At 42.6% G+C, this 20,294-nt stretch overlaps 1 protein-coding gene across 2 annotated transcripts in view; it reads left to right on the top strand.

The window, feature by feature from the left end:
* Window positions 1-20,294, top strand: part of Megf10 (multiple EGF like domains 10) — a 163,343-nt gene that overhangs the window by 96,270 nt on the left and 46,779 nt on the right. For both annotated transcript variants that reach the window (XM_028891620.2, XM_037197151.1), the window contains exons 6-9: window positions 6,485-6,731; window positions 8,525-8,645; window positions 12,340-12,476; window positions 17,249-17,461. In XM_028891620.2, the coding sequence (XP_028747453.1) occupies window positions 6,485-6,731; window positions 8,525-8,645; window positions 12,340-12,476; window positions 17,249-17,461 (718 nt within the window). The remainder of the gene's footprint in view (window positions 1-6,484; window positions 6,732-8,524; window positions 8,646-12,339; window positions 12,477-17,248; window positions 17,462-20,294) is intronic.

A 20,294-nucleotide genomic window follows, 5' to 3' on the forward strand; every position in this document is an offset into this window, starting at 1 on the left:
TTTTTAATTAGCAGTGATAAATAAGCTATAAGGCAGTACTTGCTTTTCCTTGCAGGCCTGAACGTATTTCAAGCTTGCTTTTAGAGTTACTGGATAATTTATGTTTGAAATTTACATTGTGAGAGTCAAGTTGGCCTTTGGGATGTGCATGATTCCTGCAAAACAATACAAGTCAGTGCACGGGGGTAGGGGGATGCTGTCCTAGGGCATCACATCCCCAGGGTCAGGTATTCCAATGTGTGGCATCGGATGGCTGCTACTAGAATCTGTGTAACATAACAGGAAGTACCCTTTGTGTCGTGTGCTCCTGCTATCTTCATTCTGTGAAAAGAAAATTCAATGTAACAAAATCTGAAGGTGTGCCCAAGCAAGGTCCCATAAGTAGATGTGGTCTAGCCAGGGCCCCAGGCATACTAATATAAAATGATTATAACCTCTCCATGTGCCAAGCAGTGATTGAAGACTTCTGGAAAAAGATGAACTTGATGATAAACATCACCTAAGGGCAAAGTGATTTCATCCTGTCCTCCTTGCCCCAGAAGAAATTCTGAGATCAGACAATGCTTATTGTCTTATTCCCTCTGCAGAGAACCTCTCGGTTTGGCATTTCCGTTTGCCTCTAATCCTATTCTTTCATTGTGTTTTTATCTACATGAAGACAAGGGATTCAGTACAGTATCTCTATATACTCAAAGACATTTGTCTAATGTCTGCCTAATTTTTGATACATAAGAGACTGTGTATATGTGGGATATGTGGGTAGCTTCTTTTTTTTTGTTTGTTTTTGTTTTTGTTTTTTTGAGACAGGCTTTCTCTGTGTAGTTTTGGTGCCTGTCCTGGAACTCACTCTGTAGACCAGGCTGGCCTCAAACTCACAGAGATCTGCCTGACTCTGCCTCCTGAATGCTGGGGTTAAAGGTGTGCATAGCTCTTATGAAAACCAATCTGATGAACCTGCTGCGGCCGCTCTAAAGCCTGAGAACTGTCATTCCTGGCAAAACCAAGTATTATTCCTCAGGTAAAGAGCTGGGAGACCTTTGTTCTGAGACGCCGGTTTCACAATAGCGCCCTTTGCTCGTGGGGGATGGTGTGACAGAAGACAAGCTTTCCAAGTGTTGGTTTGAGTTGAGTCTTGCTTGCAGTTCAATGCTGAGTGACTTTGGGCAAATTTCTGGCTGAGTCCACATTACACGTGGAACCACTGGGATAATTCTACCTATCTCATTGAGTGATTTTGAGGTTTAAATAAAATGCCTCCACAGTGCCCCTAGGAATGCCCAGAACCTGTTAAGAACTTAGAAATTCCCCCTCTTCCTCAACATGATCTCCATCTCTTGTTCCTGAAAACTGGACTGACAGTCTGAGGTATCTTAGGGGAGAATAATGCACCTAGAATTTTTTTAATGCTTTAAGGGACAGCTCAACTTGGAATTTGTAGCTCTTTATATTCACAATCATTTCCATTCATTATTTTTACTAGTTTTTGAGTGTGGTCCATAAGTTAGCTGTTATGCAGACCTGGTTTTTAGGATTGTGTGCTCCTAAATATAGACACCAAAGTGTTTTCTTTTTGTTTTCATATCTTCTTTTGTTTTTAAAATAATAACTAATTAGTATCCATTAGTTATGTCAACCTAATGGCTTTCCTTATGACGTTTTCATGCACTGTAATTGTACCTTACTCTTACATTGTATTCCCAGTGTCTTCTTCCATCCCTCTTCTTCCCATAGTTGAGTTCCTTTCTCCCTGGAAATAGTAGCCTCTCTATTTCTATGGCACACATGTCACTACTCTTTCACAGTGAGTTTTCCAATTTCTCGTTTGTGTAAAATGATTATCAGCGTATAAGTGATCCTCAAGTTGACTATCTTCTGCGTTTTATTTCCTTTGAGAAATCGTCTACATTCTCACTGTTCAGGCAGTTGCCTAGCCTCAGTGCTCCCAAACACTAAGTTGTTGATTAGCCCCAAAGAATTTCTTAAATAGTGGCTGTCAATGATCTGCCCTACTGCAATGGATAATATTAAATAAAATGTAGTTGTGGAGTATTCTGTGCACCTAAAAAAACACCATTTTAACTTCACAGGCCAAATGGCCTCATGAAAGGTGCTGGTAGCCAGAGTGCTGAAATCCCAGCTAGGGTTTGAAAAATGATGTCCCGTCTTATTATTGGGGTGATTTTAGACACTTTATTTGAGTGCAGTAATCCTTGGTGCACTCAAATAAATGCAAAAAGGATACTAAGCTTACTGTAATGGTAAAGTGTACAACAAATAAAATATATCCTAAAACACACTGTATTGCTGCTTGCTTTTCTCTTATGGCCAAGAAGATATGTATTAGAAAATGTGAGCAACCTAGCTGAATCAGAATACAGGAAACACCATCAGCATCATCTCAGACCCTAGGAGTGCCCACTGGTGACATGTTGCTATGGTATCCTCTATGTTCTCTGGCTCTCCTGCTCTCCCCTGCCTTCCATCTCCCAGACATTACATCCAGCTAAATGCTTCCACTGATATTTTGCATTTTAAACTTAAATTAATGGCGGTTTCATCTAGTTCACTGCTAAAATTGGATCATATGATTTATATTGTTTTTAATCTACTTTTTATAATTATGATATTGCCAAGATTCTAGTTCATTAACTATTCCCTATATCATTTTTAATTGTGCACAGTGTTCTGAAGTATAATTATACCCGTTTTTTTCCCCACCAGTCTCCTGTTCCTGGATAATTAGATTATTTCTAATTTTTTTTTATTATAGAGAGTGCTGAGATAAACATCATTATAATTTGGGGAGAGTAAAATGTAATGATTTAGGCCACAGGTTCTGGAGATGAGCACTCTGTGCTCAATGTCTCATGGCCTGTAACCTTGAACAAGCCCCCCTGGATCTCAACTTGATCATCTATGAAATAGGAACAAGAGTGGTACTTACTCCTCAGAGTCTCTAAGTTAATCTGTCTCAAGTCTGCAGAGACTGTGGACACACAAGGGTATTTTTGTTTAGACCTTTCCAAAACTGTGTGATCAAACATGGCGCTTGAACTGAAGATAATTGGTCAAATTCTGCATCAATGTAAGGAAGATCTCTGTTTCTTGTCTAGACAACATCAACTTACTCTAGACGTAGGAGGCATCAGAGAAAAAAAGCTGGCTTTTGTGTTGGAAACTGTGTAACTCACTGGGACACAAGTAAGAGCAGGTGTGCTGACGACGAGTGTAACAAAATTTAGGAAGGAAATCACGATCATGTTTAGGCTGGGACTTCCGTGCTCTGGACACTCTGCCTTCGGACTTCTGTGTGTAGGCTCACCCCCCATCTGCAGTTCATGTTGACTCAGTGCTCACCCTGTGGGGCCTGTGTTTCAGTGGCTTTGTAGGAAAACTCAGCCCGAAGCAGGGAGGCTGTTGCTTCAAAGCATGCCACAGTGCTGAGACGCAGCCAGGAAATCAACCATGCCACGTGATAATATTTCTTTGGAAGCCTGCAACTCTCTTTTTCCCCCTCTGGTGATATTATTAATTTCTATTATAAACTCATTTCTATAGTAAGGGGATGTCTTAAGTTTTTCCTTCCTTTTTTTTTTCTTTCTGTTTTTGGTCAAATTCCAGGAAATGAGAGCTGGTTTCTTTTGGCCTGCTTTTCTGGGAAAATGTTGACTGGGATGTGAGAAGTCTCATGGAGAGGAGAGATGGGTCCTGTTTCCTCAGCACCTCCTTTTCACTTTGTGACTACTGTGCTTTTATAAAATACATTCTGTGATGCACATGTGCTTATCCCTATTCTTATCACAACGTCACAGTGGGTAAAAGGCCCTACAATCATTTATCATAGGTTTTAAAAATGTTTTCAAATACAACCTTGGCATCTTTATCAAGATAATATTATAAGCTAAAACTGCCTTTTTTGTCTGCCAGCTCATTTTCTTTTGAGCATGAGAGGAGACAGGTATTTAGTCCCTTTAGCTGAGGCTCCCACAATGTAGGAAGCTATGAAAACTTTGGAGAGGGTTTAGCAAAAGAAAACAAATACAAAATTCTGGAGAATTGCTATGAGTCTTTGAGCTGCAGTGTGTAGTTCACCAAATAAGTGGGTCTAGAAGTGGGGAGATGGCCCAGTCAGGAAGGTGCTTACTGTGGGAACACAAGGACCTGAGTTCAGATCCCCAGCCCCCTGTAAGAAGTCAGATACAGCAGTGAATGCCTGTATTCCTAAGCCTGGGGTCACAGAGAGAGAGGGGGGATCTGGGGGCTCACTGGCCAGTCTAGTCAATTCCTGAGCTCCAGGTTCAGTGAGAGATTCTTTCTCAAAAACTAAGGTAGCACAAATAGAGAATGACCCCCACTGAACAAAAGTGTGTGCCCTAGTGCACAGAACACAGAACAGGGTCAAGGTTATGTTCATGAGTCAGGAGTAAGATCATTTGTAACAGGATAGGGGTCAACTACACTGACTGTCCTGGGATTAAGGCAGAGGAAATGAATTAGAAAAAGGGATGGTGGATTTGTCTTGGGCAGAATGATGACTTCTCTCACTATCGATGATTGATGAGACAGGGAATGAGTTACACAGAACCACACACCTTAATTCAGAAGACTTTAAAAAACAGGATGCCCTTGTCTCCACCTAAGATAACTAAGAGAGTAAGGTACTATGTGTGTGCAGATTTAAAATGATATGGTTTTCTTTTAAGACTGAAGTGGCAATTTTTAAAATTCAGGGTCCTAAACCATAGGCAACAGAGGAATGAACTGATATGAATAATAATTAGGTTTGGATCTCATTTTAGAGTTACCACCTAATCTTATTTTGTGAAGGAAGATTGTGAGCTCATAGGTAATTGCTTTCCTCATCTGCTTTAAGTTCAATAATTCTCGCTCATTGTTTTTAATTCTGTTAAAGAGTGTTTATTAAAATACTAATGAGCCCAAAGCCGTGCTGATTAAAAATGGAATTATTCATTTAAACCTTTTGATATTATGAAATCCACGGTAGATTATGCCGTTGGAAGATGGAGTCTACACTTGTGGTGAGTTGCCTGCCATGTGCTGAGAATTATTGTTTCCTTCACAGTATTATTTCAGGTCTGGTGAACTTATAGTTTTTATAGATAAAGGCAATTTGCCTTATGGTGTGCACACTACAGGTGATGGTTGTGATTTCTAATAAACAAATGAACATGGATGTGTTCCAAGAAAGGTGTGTTTGTATCCTTCATGGGTTTCAGGATGGTTGGAGTTGGGGTTTTTTCTTTCCATTGACACCCCTCCCTGACCCCCATTGCTCACTGACTTCTATCTAATGGCTGTTCTTATTACTCTTCAACATTGCTACTTTGAATACACCTTATAATTTCTATTTTTTTCTTTTGTTTTGTATGATTTCTTGTGCCTATTATCTTTTTATTAGTTGTCTGGTTTCAGTCTTAGGTTGGATGTACTTTTAAATAGACCACTATTTTTTTTTTATTCGGCTTTTTTTCTTTGGGAGGTCCCTGGGCTTAAGACTGACATAAATTTTGACTGGTATCTTGCAAACCCAGGTTGCTGCCAAAGGGCGGGTCAGATCTTGAACAACCCAGTTTCCGGTCCCTCTTTCTTTGTCGCTGGTTGGGTTCAGGTGCCTCTGATCCTTTGAGCAGTGGTTGTTCTTCCTGCTCTGTGTCTTTGCTTCTCCTTGTCAGCCCCTTGATGCCTTTTTCCCCACACCAAGGATGGATTCATCTTTCCTTGTTTAAAATCCTTCAGCTGCAATGGCTTATGTAAAAGATGTCCATTGTTTTAGCAAGCTGAAAAACCTCTGCACAACCTGCTCATTCCCAACTTCCCTCCCAGCATTTTTTCCCTGCTATTTCCCTTCTCAACTTTCACTAGCCCATCCATTACTGTGGCCACACCAAACTCCCTATTCTGGGTTTAGGGAAGAGGAGGAGCGAAGCCCTGGAGCTGGAAAATGATATGGTGATGCTTACACAGTGGAGTGATGCCATGGATGGTGCCTGGATGGTGCCTGGTTGGTGCCAGGTACCCTGAGCAGCAGCTTGCTCATTGCAGCTGCTGGTGCTCGAGCTTGGATGCTCAGCCTAAGAATGGTGATCAGGCAGGAGATGTAGCTTAGTTGGCAGAGTGGTTGCCTAGAGCATTTGGGAAACTCTGAGTTCAGTCCCCAGCATGGCATAAATGTGGTGTGGTGGCTCCCGCCTGAAATCTCAGCCCTCAGGAGGTGAAATCAGGAGGATCAGAAGTTCAAGGACATCCGTGGCTCTATAGCTATGAGACCATCCTGGGATACTAGAAACCTTATCTTAAACAAACAAACAAATAAACAAAACGAAACAACAACAACAACAAAAAACCCAAAACACCAATGGTGAGATCAGGTTGAAGGCTTACCTGTCTCCAAAAGCAGAGCAGAGTGGAAGAACTTCCCAGACCCACCCTCACGCTCTGGTACCCTCTCCTTTCCTCATCCTAGCTTGCGACGGTGATCACTGGGGGCCTCACTGCAGTAGCCGGTGCCAGTGCAAAAACAGAGCTTTGTGCAACCCCATCACCGGGGCTTGCCACTGCGCGGCGGGCTACCGGGGATGGCGCTGTGAAGACCGCTGCCAACAGGGCACCTATGGTAATGACTGCCACCAAAGATGTCAGTGCCAGAACGGAGCGACCTGCGACCACATCACTGGGGAGTGCCGTTGTTCACCGGGATACACTGGAGCCTTGTAAGTGCATGAGCCCTGGAGCAGCACCCCAGATACTGTGTACCTCCGTTTCTATTGCTCTCTCAATACCCACGGCCAGGGGGTCTAGGGACCAGGTACCGCTGTGATGGCCACTAGGGCCTCCTGCTGCTTGACTTAGCCAAGATTTAAGGACCAGCCTCCAGGCTTACCAGATGGTGTGGGAATGAGTGTGTTTGGGGATTACCCTGGCAGGTATGGGTTTCTGTTGAAAATTTCCCACAATTCCACTCACATCTAGGAATAGTTAATAGTGGTCTGGGTGGCTCTGCTTTTGTGGCAATTAATTGGATACATCCAGGTAGATATATCCAGAGGCTATGAAAGAGACTGAAATGTTTGTACACAATGAAAGACAATAATGTGAAAGATATCTGAGTTATTCGGTGCTCATGGTCACATGTAGTTCTTTACAAAATAAAAGTGCATATATCATATCTGTTAGGATGCATTGCACATAAAGAGTTTAATTTTTTTTTCAGGAGAACATTGAAATAAGTCCTCAATCCCCATGACTTTATTTTGAGAAGAGTATTCATTCTTTGGTTTGCTTCTGTTAACAGAGTAAAAGGCAGAATTTGGGGGCAGGGGGGGGGAAGAGAGAGAGAGAGAGAGAGAGAGAGAGAGAGAGAGAGAGAGAGAGAGAGAGAGAGAGATCTTGTCCCCTTACTGGGAAAATTACACTTGTAAATCACAGAACTAATAGTTGGGGAAATGTAGCTGATTAGGTAAATAAGTCCTGCTGACAGTGCTAATGTCTGTGGAGTAGAGTTAAAGAAAAAAAAAAAAAAAAAAAAACCCACACTAGCTAGAAAGCCCTGGTTTTCGGAATAGATGTTTGTTTCAAACTGTTTTAATTGTTAATATCACTTTTATGGGTTTTCAGCAAGGCCAACATTAAATAGGGCCGTGGGAGACTTGGAGGCATTTCATCAGAGCAAAAAAATATAGGATGATTTAGTGGGGAGTGTGGAAGGACAGTAGGGTTAAGGGAATGGGGGCTTGCTATCCAGGAGACGAGAATGCTGAAAACTGATTGTGAAGAGGCACACGGAGGGAATATGTGAACACTGACATCTTCTTTCTGCTTCCAAAGAAATGCAGATTTCACTCCAGCACAAGAGCTTAGGAAGACTTCCGGTGGCAGCTTCTGTCACCAGTGTGTGGCCACTTCTCTTCCTGGAACTCTCGAATAGGAGAGATTTCCCCCCAAACCAGAGCCAGGTGATGGCTTGGAGGGAGTTCATGCTGTGCACCCTGAGGATCTGAGTTCAGATCCCTGGCACCCACATGAAGAGCCAGGTGTGGTCTTCGGTGCCTGTAACCCTAGTGCTGGGACTAGGGAAGAGACAGGGGATCCCTGGGGCCTGCTGGAGTCAGTGAGCTCCAAGTTCAGTGAGACATACTGTCTAAGGGAATAAGTGGAGACTAGCAGAGGACCTCCTGCATCCTCCTCCAGCCTCTACATACATACATATGGGCAAACAAACCTGCACACAGATACACACACACACACACACACACACACACACACACACACACAGAGAGGAGAGAGAGAGAGAGAGAGAACTCAAACCAAAAGAAGGACCCAAAGAAGGACCTAATGACCCATTAAGACATTTCCAGCCAATGTGATTATTGTTCTAAATGCCAATTATGTTATGAATGAGGAAAGGTTGTGTATTTTAGGTTTCTGGATGATGCTGTGTCTGTGAATCTGAGGATCATATGCTTGGATAGATAACAGTGTCTTTTGTTTCACTGAAATCCCTCAGTTGTGAAGATCTTTGTCCCCCTGGCAAACATGGTCCACAGTGTGAGCAGAGATGTCCTTGCCAAAATGGAGGCGTGTGCCATCATGTAACTGGAGAGTGCTCTTGTCCTTCCGGCTGGATGGTAAGTGTCTTTCCACCCCCAATAATCACACATTCCAAGACACACAAGAGAATATCATATGGAGACTGTAGCACAAAAGGAAGTAGCAGTGGGGGCTATGATTCCCACACTGAAATATCCAGCCATTTAAAAACAAATCCTTCGTATCAGAGAAGCCACGAGCTAACTCTGTCCTGTACTTGTCCGTAAAGTGTATTAAGAACTCTCGTGGAAATAATAATGACCATGGCTCTGCATGTCCCCCAAAGATAAAATGAGGCAGATATGTGATCTCACACATAACAACAACAACAACTGATAAATGCTGAAATTATTTAATAACTGCCTTCACAATTGCATCCATGGATTGTTACTGTCTATGATAACATCCTCCTTAACAAGATGTCACACAAAAGTATTAGGCTGTTATAAAAATCTGAAGAAACACCAAAGTAGGTCAAGCAGACCAAGAATTGTAGAACTTCCCAGAGAATAAGCCAAACTTACAAAGCTTCCCCCGCCCCCCGACCATAATGCTTTTTCTTTATGTAGTAATTCTATAGGCTTACTGATATATGGGATACAGTGTTCAAGAATTGCTTATTACACATGTGAAGACAGGAAACAGTATTAGTTCTTGTTTCTCTGAGTTGCTTTATGCATGTTTGCTTGAAGAAAACAACGTCTTACAAGAGCAGTTTACACGACCATTACCTTGTCTGTCCAGGTACTCTTCTTGCAAAGCTTCTTCATCGTCTATGGTGACTTCCTTCATTGTCTATTGTGACTTCTTCATTGCCGTCTATGGTGACTTCTTTATCGTCGGAACCACTAAGACCCTTCTGCTCTTATTCTGATTTGTTTCCCCAAAGTTTTGACTCACTTGACCGCTTGCCTCTCTGCCTTCTACTCTACTTCTTCAGTGGCCTTGTCTCCCACGTGTCTTACTAAAGATCTCTTCCCAGTCCTCTTTTTCTACACCCACTGTGGCATCTCTCTTCTCACTATGGACACTCTCTGGGAACTGGCTTTAGCAGTCATCTGATGCTTTCCTGAGATCCTTATCTTACCTTCCCTGAGTCCAAATGTGACACAACTACCCTGTTGGTTACTCCAACCTTAGAAGCTCGTAGTCACAGTGTCCCCGACTGTCAGGGCTCCCCCTAAGCTGTATTTTCTATAGCCAGATGTGGGGGTAGAGTTGATCTGGAATTACTCTTTATTGTAAGGGGCATAGGCAGGGGCCTTATGACATAAGGGAGAGTTTTATGGAGACCACTAGAGCAAGCATCCAATGAATTGATCAGACCCAGAGACTGGTCAGATGAAGTCTGACTCTTGAAGCAAAGTGTGGGAGCTAGGTAAGGAATGGAGTTAAGGGGTGCAGCCTTTTGTTGAGGGCCTGGGGGTGGAAGGAAGCTGTGCAAGAATCACTGGGGTAGTTCCTGTAGGCCCAGCAAAGCAAATCTTAGGGAACAAACCTGCCGTATGCTTCAGCGCTTTGGACCTGAGTGCAAGGCAACCCTTCTCAGAAGACCAAGTACAAGTGTCAGATTATCTTTGACTCCTTTTCTTCTCTCAGCTCCTGTATCAGCCTTCTGCCAACGCTGGCCCTGGCTGGCTTCATGACAAGGGAGCAGTCTTGTTGCAGGGTCAGTGTCCAAGGAGCCCCCAAGATCTCTGAGTGAAGAACTGTGGGCATTTTACTTTGAGGTTGCCTCATCTTGAGGTTGGAATGTCCCCTTGTTACCTGGAGGTCATGATGTGGGAAGGTGGTAGCCACAGTCTGGGACTATGAGTCCAGGAGAAAGACAGATGGATCCACTCTGTGGGTCCCCTGGAACCTGCCCTCAACCACTTCCTCTAGGCCACAACAGATGTTTCTTAATAGATGATTCCAGACACTTTTTCCCCTGTGGGTAACTGAATTCCCAACTCAAATTTCTCCCTTGCAACATCTTATTTGTATCGTTATTTTAGATGTTTCCAAAGATCAACTGGCATACTGGCATCTCTGTCTCTCTCTCTCTCTCTCTCTCTCTCTCTCTCTCTCTCTCTCTCTCTCTCTCTCTTCTCTCCCTCTCCTCCCTCTCTCTCTCTCTCTGTCTCTCTCTCTCTCTCTCTCTCTCTCTCACACACACACACACACACACACACACACACCTCAGCCAATAGCAACACTACCATCTTTCTGCTGCTTGCTTACACTAGGCTTTATTCATATCCAACATTTCAACAACATCCCTGGAAATTCTGAGGGACCATGGTGGGTCGTTAGAACCAGACCCTGGGAAAGTGAACGTTTGCACCAGATCCCTCCACTCACTGAACCTTGGTCAGCTGTTAGCGGGCCCTCGGTCCATCATTCCTTCAGTAATGTTATTATATTCCCCTAAGTGCAGTAGGATGTCCTAGCACAGAGTGATTAGAGCTATTTTTGTATCTTCTCTCCTCATCGCCCATGAACAAGCGAGGCAAAGGCAGATAATCATTGAATCTCAGTACTTAGTGCAATTCCTGGCATGTAGACGATTCTCGGTTAAGCACTAATCTGAATCATCTCTCAAAGGCTTTTATGGTTCCAGGAGCCTGTGGAAGAATCTTTCCTGTTGGTGGATAGCTTGAAACCACCAGAGGAGACTTAATTAGCTCACCAACTGCCTTTGTGGGTAGCCAGTAGTTAGAGAAAATGTATTTCTTACGCTATCCAGAATAAACATTTAGAAAACCATCTGGTGTTCTAGCTAGGTTCCAATTTTGGAGTACTCGCAGTCTGTCTCTTTTGAGAGAGAGGGGACAGTGAAAAACATTAGGGAAATCCCATTATGTGGGGTATGCTGTTTGCACTAATTATGACTCCAATAAATATTCTAATGATTATAACTCCAACAAATCAGAGGCTGTAAGCTCAAGTTACATAGCTAAGTGAAGGAGAAAACAGTGGGGTGTTTCATTGATATATTGAGATCTTGAGATCATGTCTTACTGTCACACACCCAAGACTGGAATATACGTGACTGCACTCACTAAGGACAGCTCCTAGGATGAGGAAAAATGTCCTAGTGACTTCCTTGGGTTTTCTCCCCAGGAAGTAAGTTTGCCTCAGAAATGTTTATTGAACCTGCTTGAAAATATGCCTTTTCTTCTGAAACAAAGGTTAATTTGTGTAGAAGTCTTTCTTAGGTGATGTTATTGTTAATTCAAGTATACAACGTTTCAACCTCATGCCTTGTTACATCTTGAGAAAAGAAACTAGAGACACAGTGCACAGCATCTGGGAAAGGATTTGGGTGCTTTGTGTGCACCAGATATTGCTGCTTATGTAGCAGATGCTCAGTGAGTGTTGTTGACTCGTGGTGTATGTAAGGCACAGGGAAGAACACTTAGGAATATTTATCGATTCCTTTAGTCGTCATAATTTTGTGTAACTTTATTTTAGGATTCAGTTTCTAATATAAACATTTCTTAAGATTACTATTCTGCTGTCTTTGAACATATCTTGAGATTTGGGCATATCAAGTCAGTAATTCAACCTGAAATTCCCCATCCTTTAAAGACGATGAACATTCTGTGCTCTAAAATGCCCTTAATCTAATTTTCTCACAGTACTATCCCCTAGATCTCTCCTCCCTTTCTGCTGTCCCTGTTTTCTTCCTCTGCCTTCCATGATTCTGGCTGGTGGCCCATCTAATTTTCTAAGTCTCTTTGAATTCAGGGCACAGTGTGTGGTCAGCCCTGCCCCGAGGGTCGCTTTGGAAAGAATTGTTCCCAAGAATGCCAGTGCCACAACGGAGGGACGTGTGATGCTGCCACAGGCCAATGTCACTGCAGCCCAGGATACACAGGGGAACGGTAAGGACACAGCGGTGTTTCTCTGACTGTACATAATGAGCTAGAAGAACACTTTGGAGAGTCTAGGGGGCAGGCACAGCAGCATGCATCTATAACTACCATATCCTATTCCAGAAGCATCTATCAAGTCTAAAGTGTTCAAAAAGCTCTATCCTCATTGAATGTATAGAAACCAAGTCACAGGACAGCAACATTGAATTGGAGGAAATTAGAGAAAACATTAGAAAAAAGACAATAAAACACGAGCTATTCAGAACCTGCCATGATGTGTCATTCTGAAGTGTTGAGTATTTAGGAAGCCACTTTACATTTTCAGTATTTTTAGATGGATTTGAGCTATGGCAGGGTAATGAGGAAAGGGACGAGGCCATTGGCAGACCGGTTTTCAAATGGGACGTATCTTTAGGAACTTATATGAAGTACAGTTTCCTTCTCAGAGTAGCCTCAAGAATGCTTTTTATTTACAAAATTCTGCTCTAATTTTATGACTTTTGAGTAAATACTATAAGCTTCTCCACATCTCCAGGCAGCATCTGTTTTTTCCTATTAAAGGCGTTTTCTCAGTATTTTATAAATTACAAAAATTCTTTTTGGGTTTCTAACCAGGTATTTTCTAGATAAAGGAAAACACGCTTTCTCAGTTCCTGCTTCTCACTTTGCTCCTTACCTTACCAATTTTTAAATTAATTTAAATATTTTAAGCAAATACTGGGATTGTTTAGTTTTGCAATGATAGTATCCACCACTAAAGATGAGCCAGTTGGTGTAAAAATATTTCTAATGATTACCTCGTTTTCTTATTGTACCGATTTGAAGCTCTGAATTGATTCTGACAAATAGGAGAGGTCAGTGTGGGAAGTCCAGCCTTATTCTGCTGTATTGGAAATGGCTTCGGGTAATTTTATGTCTACATTTTCTCATTACTACGTTATCCAGTATCCCTTTCCCAGTCCTTTATTTTCATAAGGTCTTTTGTTAGAAGTGTCCACTTAATTTAATTAAAAGCCATTTTGTTTACTGAGTGTTTTGATGTAGGAATTACAGGTATCATAATTATTTGCTGTTCAACGCAGAACTGGGCTACTCCATGTGACTTTGTGATCCACAGCCTAGTTCTCAGCTGTGCTTTGGATGGATAAGGTTGTTAGATGATTGATTGATCCATGCACCTTATACTACAGAAAACAGGGTCAGGGAAAGAGGAGAGGTACAAAACCGAGCAGGATCCTGAGTGATTATTTTTATAGTGTTTTAGGCTCTAGAGACATTTCAGGGCAAAACTGCATTTAGAAGGTTAAGTTTAAAAGCAACACAAAAACATTACACCTACCAGGCCAGCGAGCTTGTGCTCAGCTGACTTGGAACACCAGGGAAGAGAATCACAGAATGAAGTGGGGTGGGGGTGGTTGCGGTCCTACCCATGATTTTGTGGAGCATCAGTGATGACGTGTGGTCACTGTTTTCCATGGCTAGCCTCTGTTTTAAGTTATTAACATATACAATCCATGCGATGACAGAAAGCACATTTTTTTTTTTTTTCTCCATGGAAGAACACAGTGAGTGGCTGTGTTTGTGGCAGGAGATGGGAAGGAGACCCAAGGGTGGGGATCGTAAGTGTCCCTTCACTTGTCTTGAGACGTCGGTGTGCCTGGAGCACTATGATTAGGAGGGCTGCTCCACAGTGGTGGTTGCCACCACAGGCAGCTGCCAGCAAATATATCCAGGATGTGGGGACGCCACCCCACCACAGGGCAACAAATGGTGCAGGCTTGCAGGACTACACAAAGGATGAAAAATAGGAGGGTTTGAGGTTTATGGAAAGACCCAAAGGGTACTGTGGTAAGAAGTTGCAGTACAGTGAAGTCAGCGAGAAAGGAAGAGAAGACAGTTCTGGAATCCTCGCCGAGCTCTGCTTGAGGATGCCTTACAAGGTGCTAATGGTGTGATGCAGAATTCCTCTGTGATACTTGGATGATAGGGCACGGGCCCACGCCTCCAAAGGATGCTCAGTGAGTGTTCATGACTCAGTAAGGGAGTCTGATATAGTGAACCCCCAGACAGCTCTGTATGGCTTTGAAAGTGAAGCAGGAGAAAGGGGATGGCACCAGGTCGGGAACTGCGGCTCAGCACTGGAGGAACACAGCACTGGTCTTCAGTGAAGGGGCATGCTTCCGGCTCTGTGACCGTGGAAAGATTTGGCTCCTTCTCAGTGCCTTTGACTTTCCCCCAGGACTGCAGCTCCGGATGTTAACAAAGGCAGGCTGCTGAACCACGGCATCCAGGTCTGATGAGGAAGGGGGGTCCTTTGCACCCAATCCCAGTTTGGCTCAGCTATTCTGGTCACTCTGGGAAGTGACGTGCTCTGTAGGACGAGGAACTTCCGTCCCTACTTACTTCCTCTTCCTTAAGTTTACAATCGGATGCAAAGTAGTGACCAGAATGATATTGATGTAGGGATGTGCCCCATTAATTAGTGTTTTATCAGTTTATGTCTACTTAGTGATTGTCCTTTCTCCTAACTCCACAACACTCTTAGAAATTTCTTTCTTCTTTTATTTTTAATAGAAAGCCACAGTTTCTACATTTCTTCTCTGGCCAAGGTTTATTACTGTCTGTTATTTCTCTGCCATCTTGAGAAAATGCATTACTGATTCCTGAGGTAGCCTTTCCTGTTGCTTGTGGGATCACAAACCAGCCCTAAGGCTATGAAAGGAGATGGTCCCAAGTTGGAGACCAACCAGAAAGCCATCACCACTCTGTGATGCTCACTTAAGATAGAAAATGTTCTGTATCCGTGCATTGAAATATCACACTGTACCTTGTTCGTCTGTACACACTTAAAACAGTGATTTGAAAGAGACCATGGGGAAGGTCTCCACTAGAAAGCTGCCCTGCTGTTTGGGTTTGGCAGGTGGAAATGCACAGCCGTCACTGACAGGAAGGCTGCAGCTCCCACAGTGACTGGTAGACAGCAAATCCAAGTATATTTGTTCTGAATTTACACTAGAAACTACTAGTTGTTTAATTACGGGCTAGAGAGGTAAATCCAGACCAAGACCAGCTATTATGCATTTGGCTTTCCAAGAGAAAGAAAATACTGTGTCAAGACCCAATGAGCCCCCACACGCTAGTTTCCTGTGATGGGGTGGCATCATAACTTTCCCAGACTCCTAAGAGCCTTTACAGCGTGCTTAAATAAACCACATTAAAACTGTGCAGATAACTCAAGGTCCAGCCTTTTTCTGATTAGTATTTATGTATTTACTGTGTGTGTGGCGGGTGGGGTGGTGCATGGAACCCGTGTAGGGGTCAGAGAGCAACCTTTGGAAAACAGCTCAGTCTTGCAGTCATGCGGCTTCTGGGATCCAACTTAGGCCAACGGGTATCTTTACCCCCTGAGTCATCCACCAACCCAAAGTTCAGCATCTTGTTTTGTTTATAAATTTGCAGAAGAAGGTGAGGAAATGGTATTTTTTTTTTCATTGACATTGAGTTGCAAGGACATCCCATCAAACATACCGAGAAGCTCTCTTGCCAGCCTTTAGCAATAGCTTGGATGAGTTCAAATCACTGTACCTTACAGAGTCTTTCTTAAAATGTACACTTTAAAGGAACAAATCGGGTGACTTGGTGTATTAAAGAATCTTGAATGTCAAAAATTATTGAGGGCCTTTATAAAAAAATACTCTCTCTGGACTAAAAGTAGCTGTATGCGTTCATATGTAGCTTTGAAGTCTACGTTTGAATTTATTTTAAGTACGCACTCCACTGCTCCAGAATTTCTTTGGTGGTTAAGCAGTTAATGATGGCATGCTGACAAGTGCACTTGGAGATGTCTAGGAGCAGTGAAACCTACTACCAGGAGACCCTTTCTCTTCCTCCATCGTATTTAACGCATGCTACAGTCAGAGTCAACCAGCAAAATGTCAGAAGACGCCCAAGCTTTCCCCTCTATACTTAGAATTCCAATATTGACACTCACCACACCCTATCATTAAAAGTATGCCAAGCCTGGTGGAGAGGCTGCTTCTCTTGGAACCAGTTCTCTCCCATTGCTCTTCAGCATGCCTTGCCACGTGCAGTGTTTAGATCTGGGAAATGCAACACTGACCTACATTTTTTAATCGGAGTCTGGCCTGACTGGAAAGCCACATGGGAAGTGGCTGCTGAGACACTGTCCCCCTCGTGTGGTGAGCACTCTCCTAGATGTGACGTTATCTCTGTCTTCCTGGCTGAACGCTCCCCGTCACCCCACCTCGCCAAAAAGAGGTTTGGCTAGCCCCAATAACTACTCATGCTTGCCACAGAGCAGTGAGGACCCCGTTCAGTCCTCCAGCATCAGCTTCCCGCCTTATCCAACCTACCTAAGCATCTCTCCCCTCCATGCCATTTCTTTTTTGTTAAAAAGACACTAAGGTGAACTTTTGGGTTGATTTTTCCCCCTTGTCATTTGGCTATTCTTCCCAACAGAGGACAATATCTCACTTGTCAAAAAAAAAAAATTGTTAGAAAACTCAAAGCCTTCTTCTAACCTACAAACTAGGATGGAGGACACCTGATCTTGAAATCCTAGAACTCCTTGAGTCTTTGTTTGTATTTCATTCTCCTTTTTACATGCTTGTGGCTGTTAATGCTATTATCCAGAGTGGTCCATCTCATTACTTTTTCTGCCTGTAATGGAAGAAACATAAAATACTATGGGTTCAAAAAGCATTTCAACTTGTACATGGTTAGGCCCTTTTGAACCAACTGTTGGCCTCTTGTTTGAATAGGTGTCAGGACGAATGTCCTGTTGGGACCTATGGAGTTCGCTGTGCAGAGACCTGCAGGTGTGTTAACGGAGGGAAGTGTTATCACGTGAGCGGGGCATGCCTATGCGAAGCAGGCTTTGCAGGCGAACTTTGTGAGGCGCGCCTGTGTCCCGAGGGGCTCTATGGCATCAAATGTGACAAGCGGTGCCCCTGCCACCTGGACAACACTCACAGGTGAGTGCCAGCGGCCCCTGGAGAAACCTTTTCTATTGTGAAGTTCTAGTTTTAATATTCAGGAGTTGGCACGAATGGGCTCTCATTGACAGAAATCATCAAGTTGAAGGACAACTTTTTTTTTTCATTAGGGACTAAAAGCTGCTGTTCAAAAGGCTAAGGTTATTAGTTATTGGTGGGTATTAAGTTGTTTTATCTATTGATGGGGACTGGTAAAAATGATTTTGCTGAGATGAACAGAACTTTTCCCTAAGAGAGGGATTGTGTGACATTCCCTTAGAAGCAAAGATACCACAGAGAGACAGAGGTTAAGGCAAATGCAAGATGTGAAACCATCACGCTCTCTGCAGCATCTTTTACTTGACAGCACATCTGTGGAAGAACAGAAAGGCTGCAGAGAGGAAGTGGGCGGGGCTTGGGAAAGGACTTCACATGAGGCTGTCACATGTGGAATAGCTTTCAGAATTGATTTCTCTGAAAAAAAAAAAAACCCTCATAGGGATCGTTCAGCTTAAAAATCTCTCCAAAAATTTAGGAACAGGAAATCACACTCCTGCCCACCCTACTGTGCCTTGTCTGTCCCTGAAAAGTATCTTCCCTCATATTCTTTTCTCTCCCCTTCTCCAAGGACCAGATACATAGAACTTAGAATTCCCAGCCCATTTGCAGACTTCTGGAAAAGATAAATTGGACAAAAATGTAGTATAGTACATAACAGTTCAGACCTTTATTTGCATTCAACACAGATGGTACTTCATTTATACCTAGCCACATCAAATCCCAAATACATAAGAGTTGGAGGAAAACAGGTGTGCAGTTGGTCTATTTTTTTTTTTTTTTGGTTTTTTTTTTTCTTTTTCTTTTTTTTTCTTTTTTTTGAGACAGGGTTTCTCTGTGTAGCTTTGCGCCTTTCCTGGAGCTCACTTGGTAGCCCAGGCTGGCCTCGAACTCACAGAGATCCGCCTGGCTCTGCCTCCCGAGTGCTGGGATTAAAGGCGTGCACCACCACCGCCCGGCCAGTTGGTCTATTTTTAAGCCATTATTATGAACAGAAGAAAATTGAACTTGTATTGTATTGTAGTGTGTGTGTGTGTGTGTGTGTGTGTGTGTGTGTGTGTGTGTGTAAGAAGTGTACTCTCCAAGTGATTTAAGTAACTTTGTTATGGTCAACTTTGGACTTCCTTCATTGGAACACATTGCTATCTCTTACATGAAACATTTAGATAAGTATGTAGGTAATAAGCTCTCTGCAAAGATTTATTATTTTTAACTCCCTGGTATGTAAGGAGCTAGCACGATTAAACACAAATCAGGAGTTTGGTTTCCTCTTCAGTAAGGCAAGTCTCATGTAGCACCACCACACGCGGACTGCTTTGTTGTGGGTGGACGCAACTGAAACCCAATAAAGCTGCAAACCTACAGAAAAGTGGAATCTGTTCTGAGAGGAACTGGAGAAGCATAGAGACTTGGCTTTGGTAGAACTGGGTGTCTCGATGCAGGTGGAGGGTGTTTTTTGTTTTTCTCTTGATCACAGGACTGGGGTGCTCTTGACATAGGCCCCATCAGACTAAATGTATATACTCCAATAAAGAAGTAGATGAGATTGTTCGGCAATTACATAGATCAAAACAATATTGAAACGATGCCTATCAAATATTCAGAAGATTTAGAAACAATTTAAATGCCCTTCCTCGTGAAAGCTATTTTAAAAGATTAGCTTTTTACAAATTTCTATTAAAGCTAGTTAAATGTGGATTACATGAGTCTATCACTTTGGCTATACAGCTGGAGTCATCTACTAATTCTTATATCTTGAGCATCTCTCTAAAATGTGGGGCCCTTCAGAGATAAAAAGGGCTTAGAATTATTGCTTTAGTCGAAAGCCTAATTTGTTCTCTTATCGTCTAATAAAGCAAGCAGAGATTTGCCCTTATATATAATTCATGCAATGAATTTATCCAAAGACCTTTCCATGTAATTAATAATATATAATGCAATGTAAATTAGTAGTTTACATAGTGTCTAGTTCTGTGCCTGTATATATTGACATCTGAGAGTCACACATTTGAGGAGGAGTTAGTATAGGCTAGCATTAGTTACATCACAACAAACGCATGATGCCAAATTGAATAGCCTTAGCGGCTGATGACTTTTTAATGCATGGGCCAGGCTCAGCCTGGGGGGGGTCTCTTTTGCTATTTTCTGTAGGTTTGACTGGTAGATCTACGGGAAACTGACTGGTCCTGGAAATCCTCACTCCATGTCTGGCACTGGGCTGCATGACAAGAGTGACCAGGCACATGAAGTCTACAGAAGGGTAGCCTGGGCTCATTTTAGCCAACTGGCTTCTAAAGGCAACCACAAGCAGGGCAGTCTCTAACATCTAAATGCGTTTAAGCATTTGGTTATGTTGTATTGCCTAATATTCATTTGTAAGATGAATCAACCCTCACAAGCAGACTCAAATTCAGTAGGCTCTACTTTATTTTATATTACTTTGACACAAGGTCTCATTGTATATCCCTGGTGGACTTGGAACTTGCTAGATAGACCAGACTGGCCTTAGCTTGGCCTCCACTTCTTTAGGAGAGTCCCTCCCAAAATTGTAGCCATTTTATTTTGTAATCCATTATTTAGTTGAGATTAATTTAAATATATTTACAAGTAACATTAATATTTTAAATATTACTGAACCCAAAGACATTTTTGCTGACCTAGACCTTCAGGTGGAAAACTAACTTTCATAGTGGAAATGATTTAGAACAAGAAAATAAAAGGAGTTTAATTAGACCACAAATAGCATATGTATACTAGCCCTTGTTAATAAGGACAT

Source organism: Peromyscus leucopus, chromosome 19 (assembly GCF_004664715.2).
Source record: "Peromyscus leucopus breed LL Stock chromosome 19, UCI_PerLeu_2.1, whole genome shotgun sequence".
NCBI lineage: Eukaryota > Metazoa > Chordata > Mammalia > Rodentia > Cricetidae > Peromyscus > Peromyscus leucopus.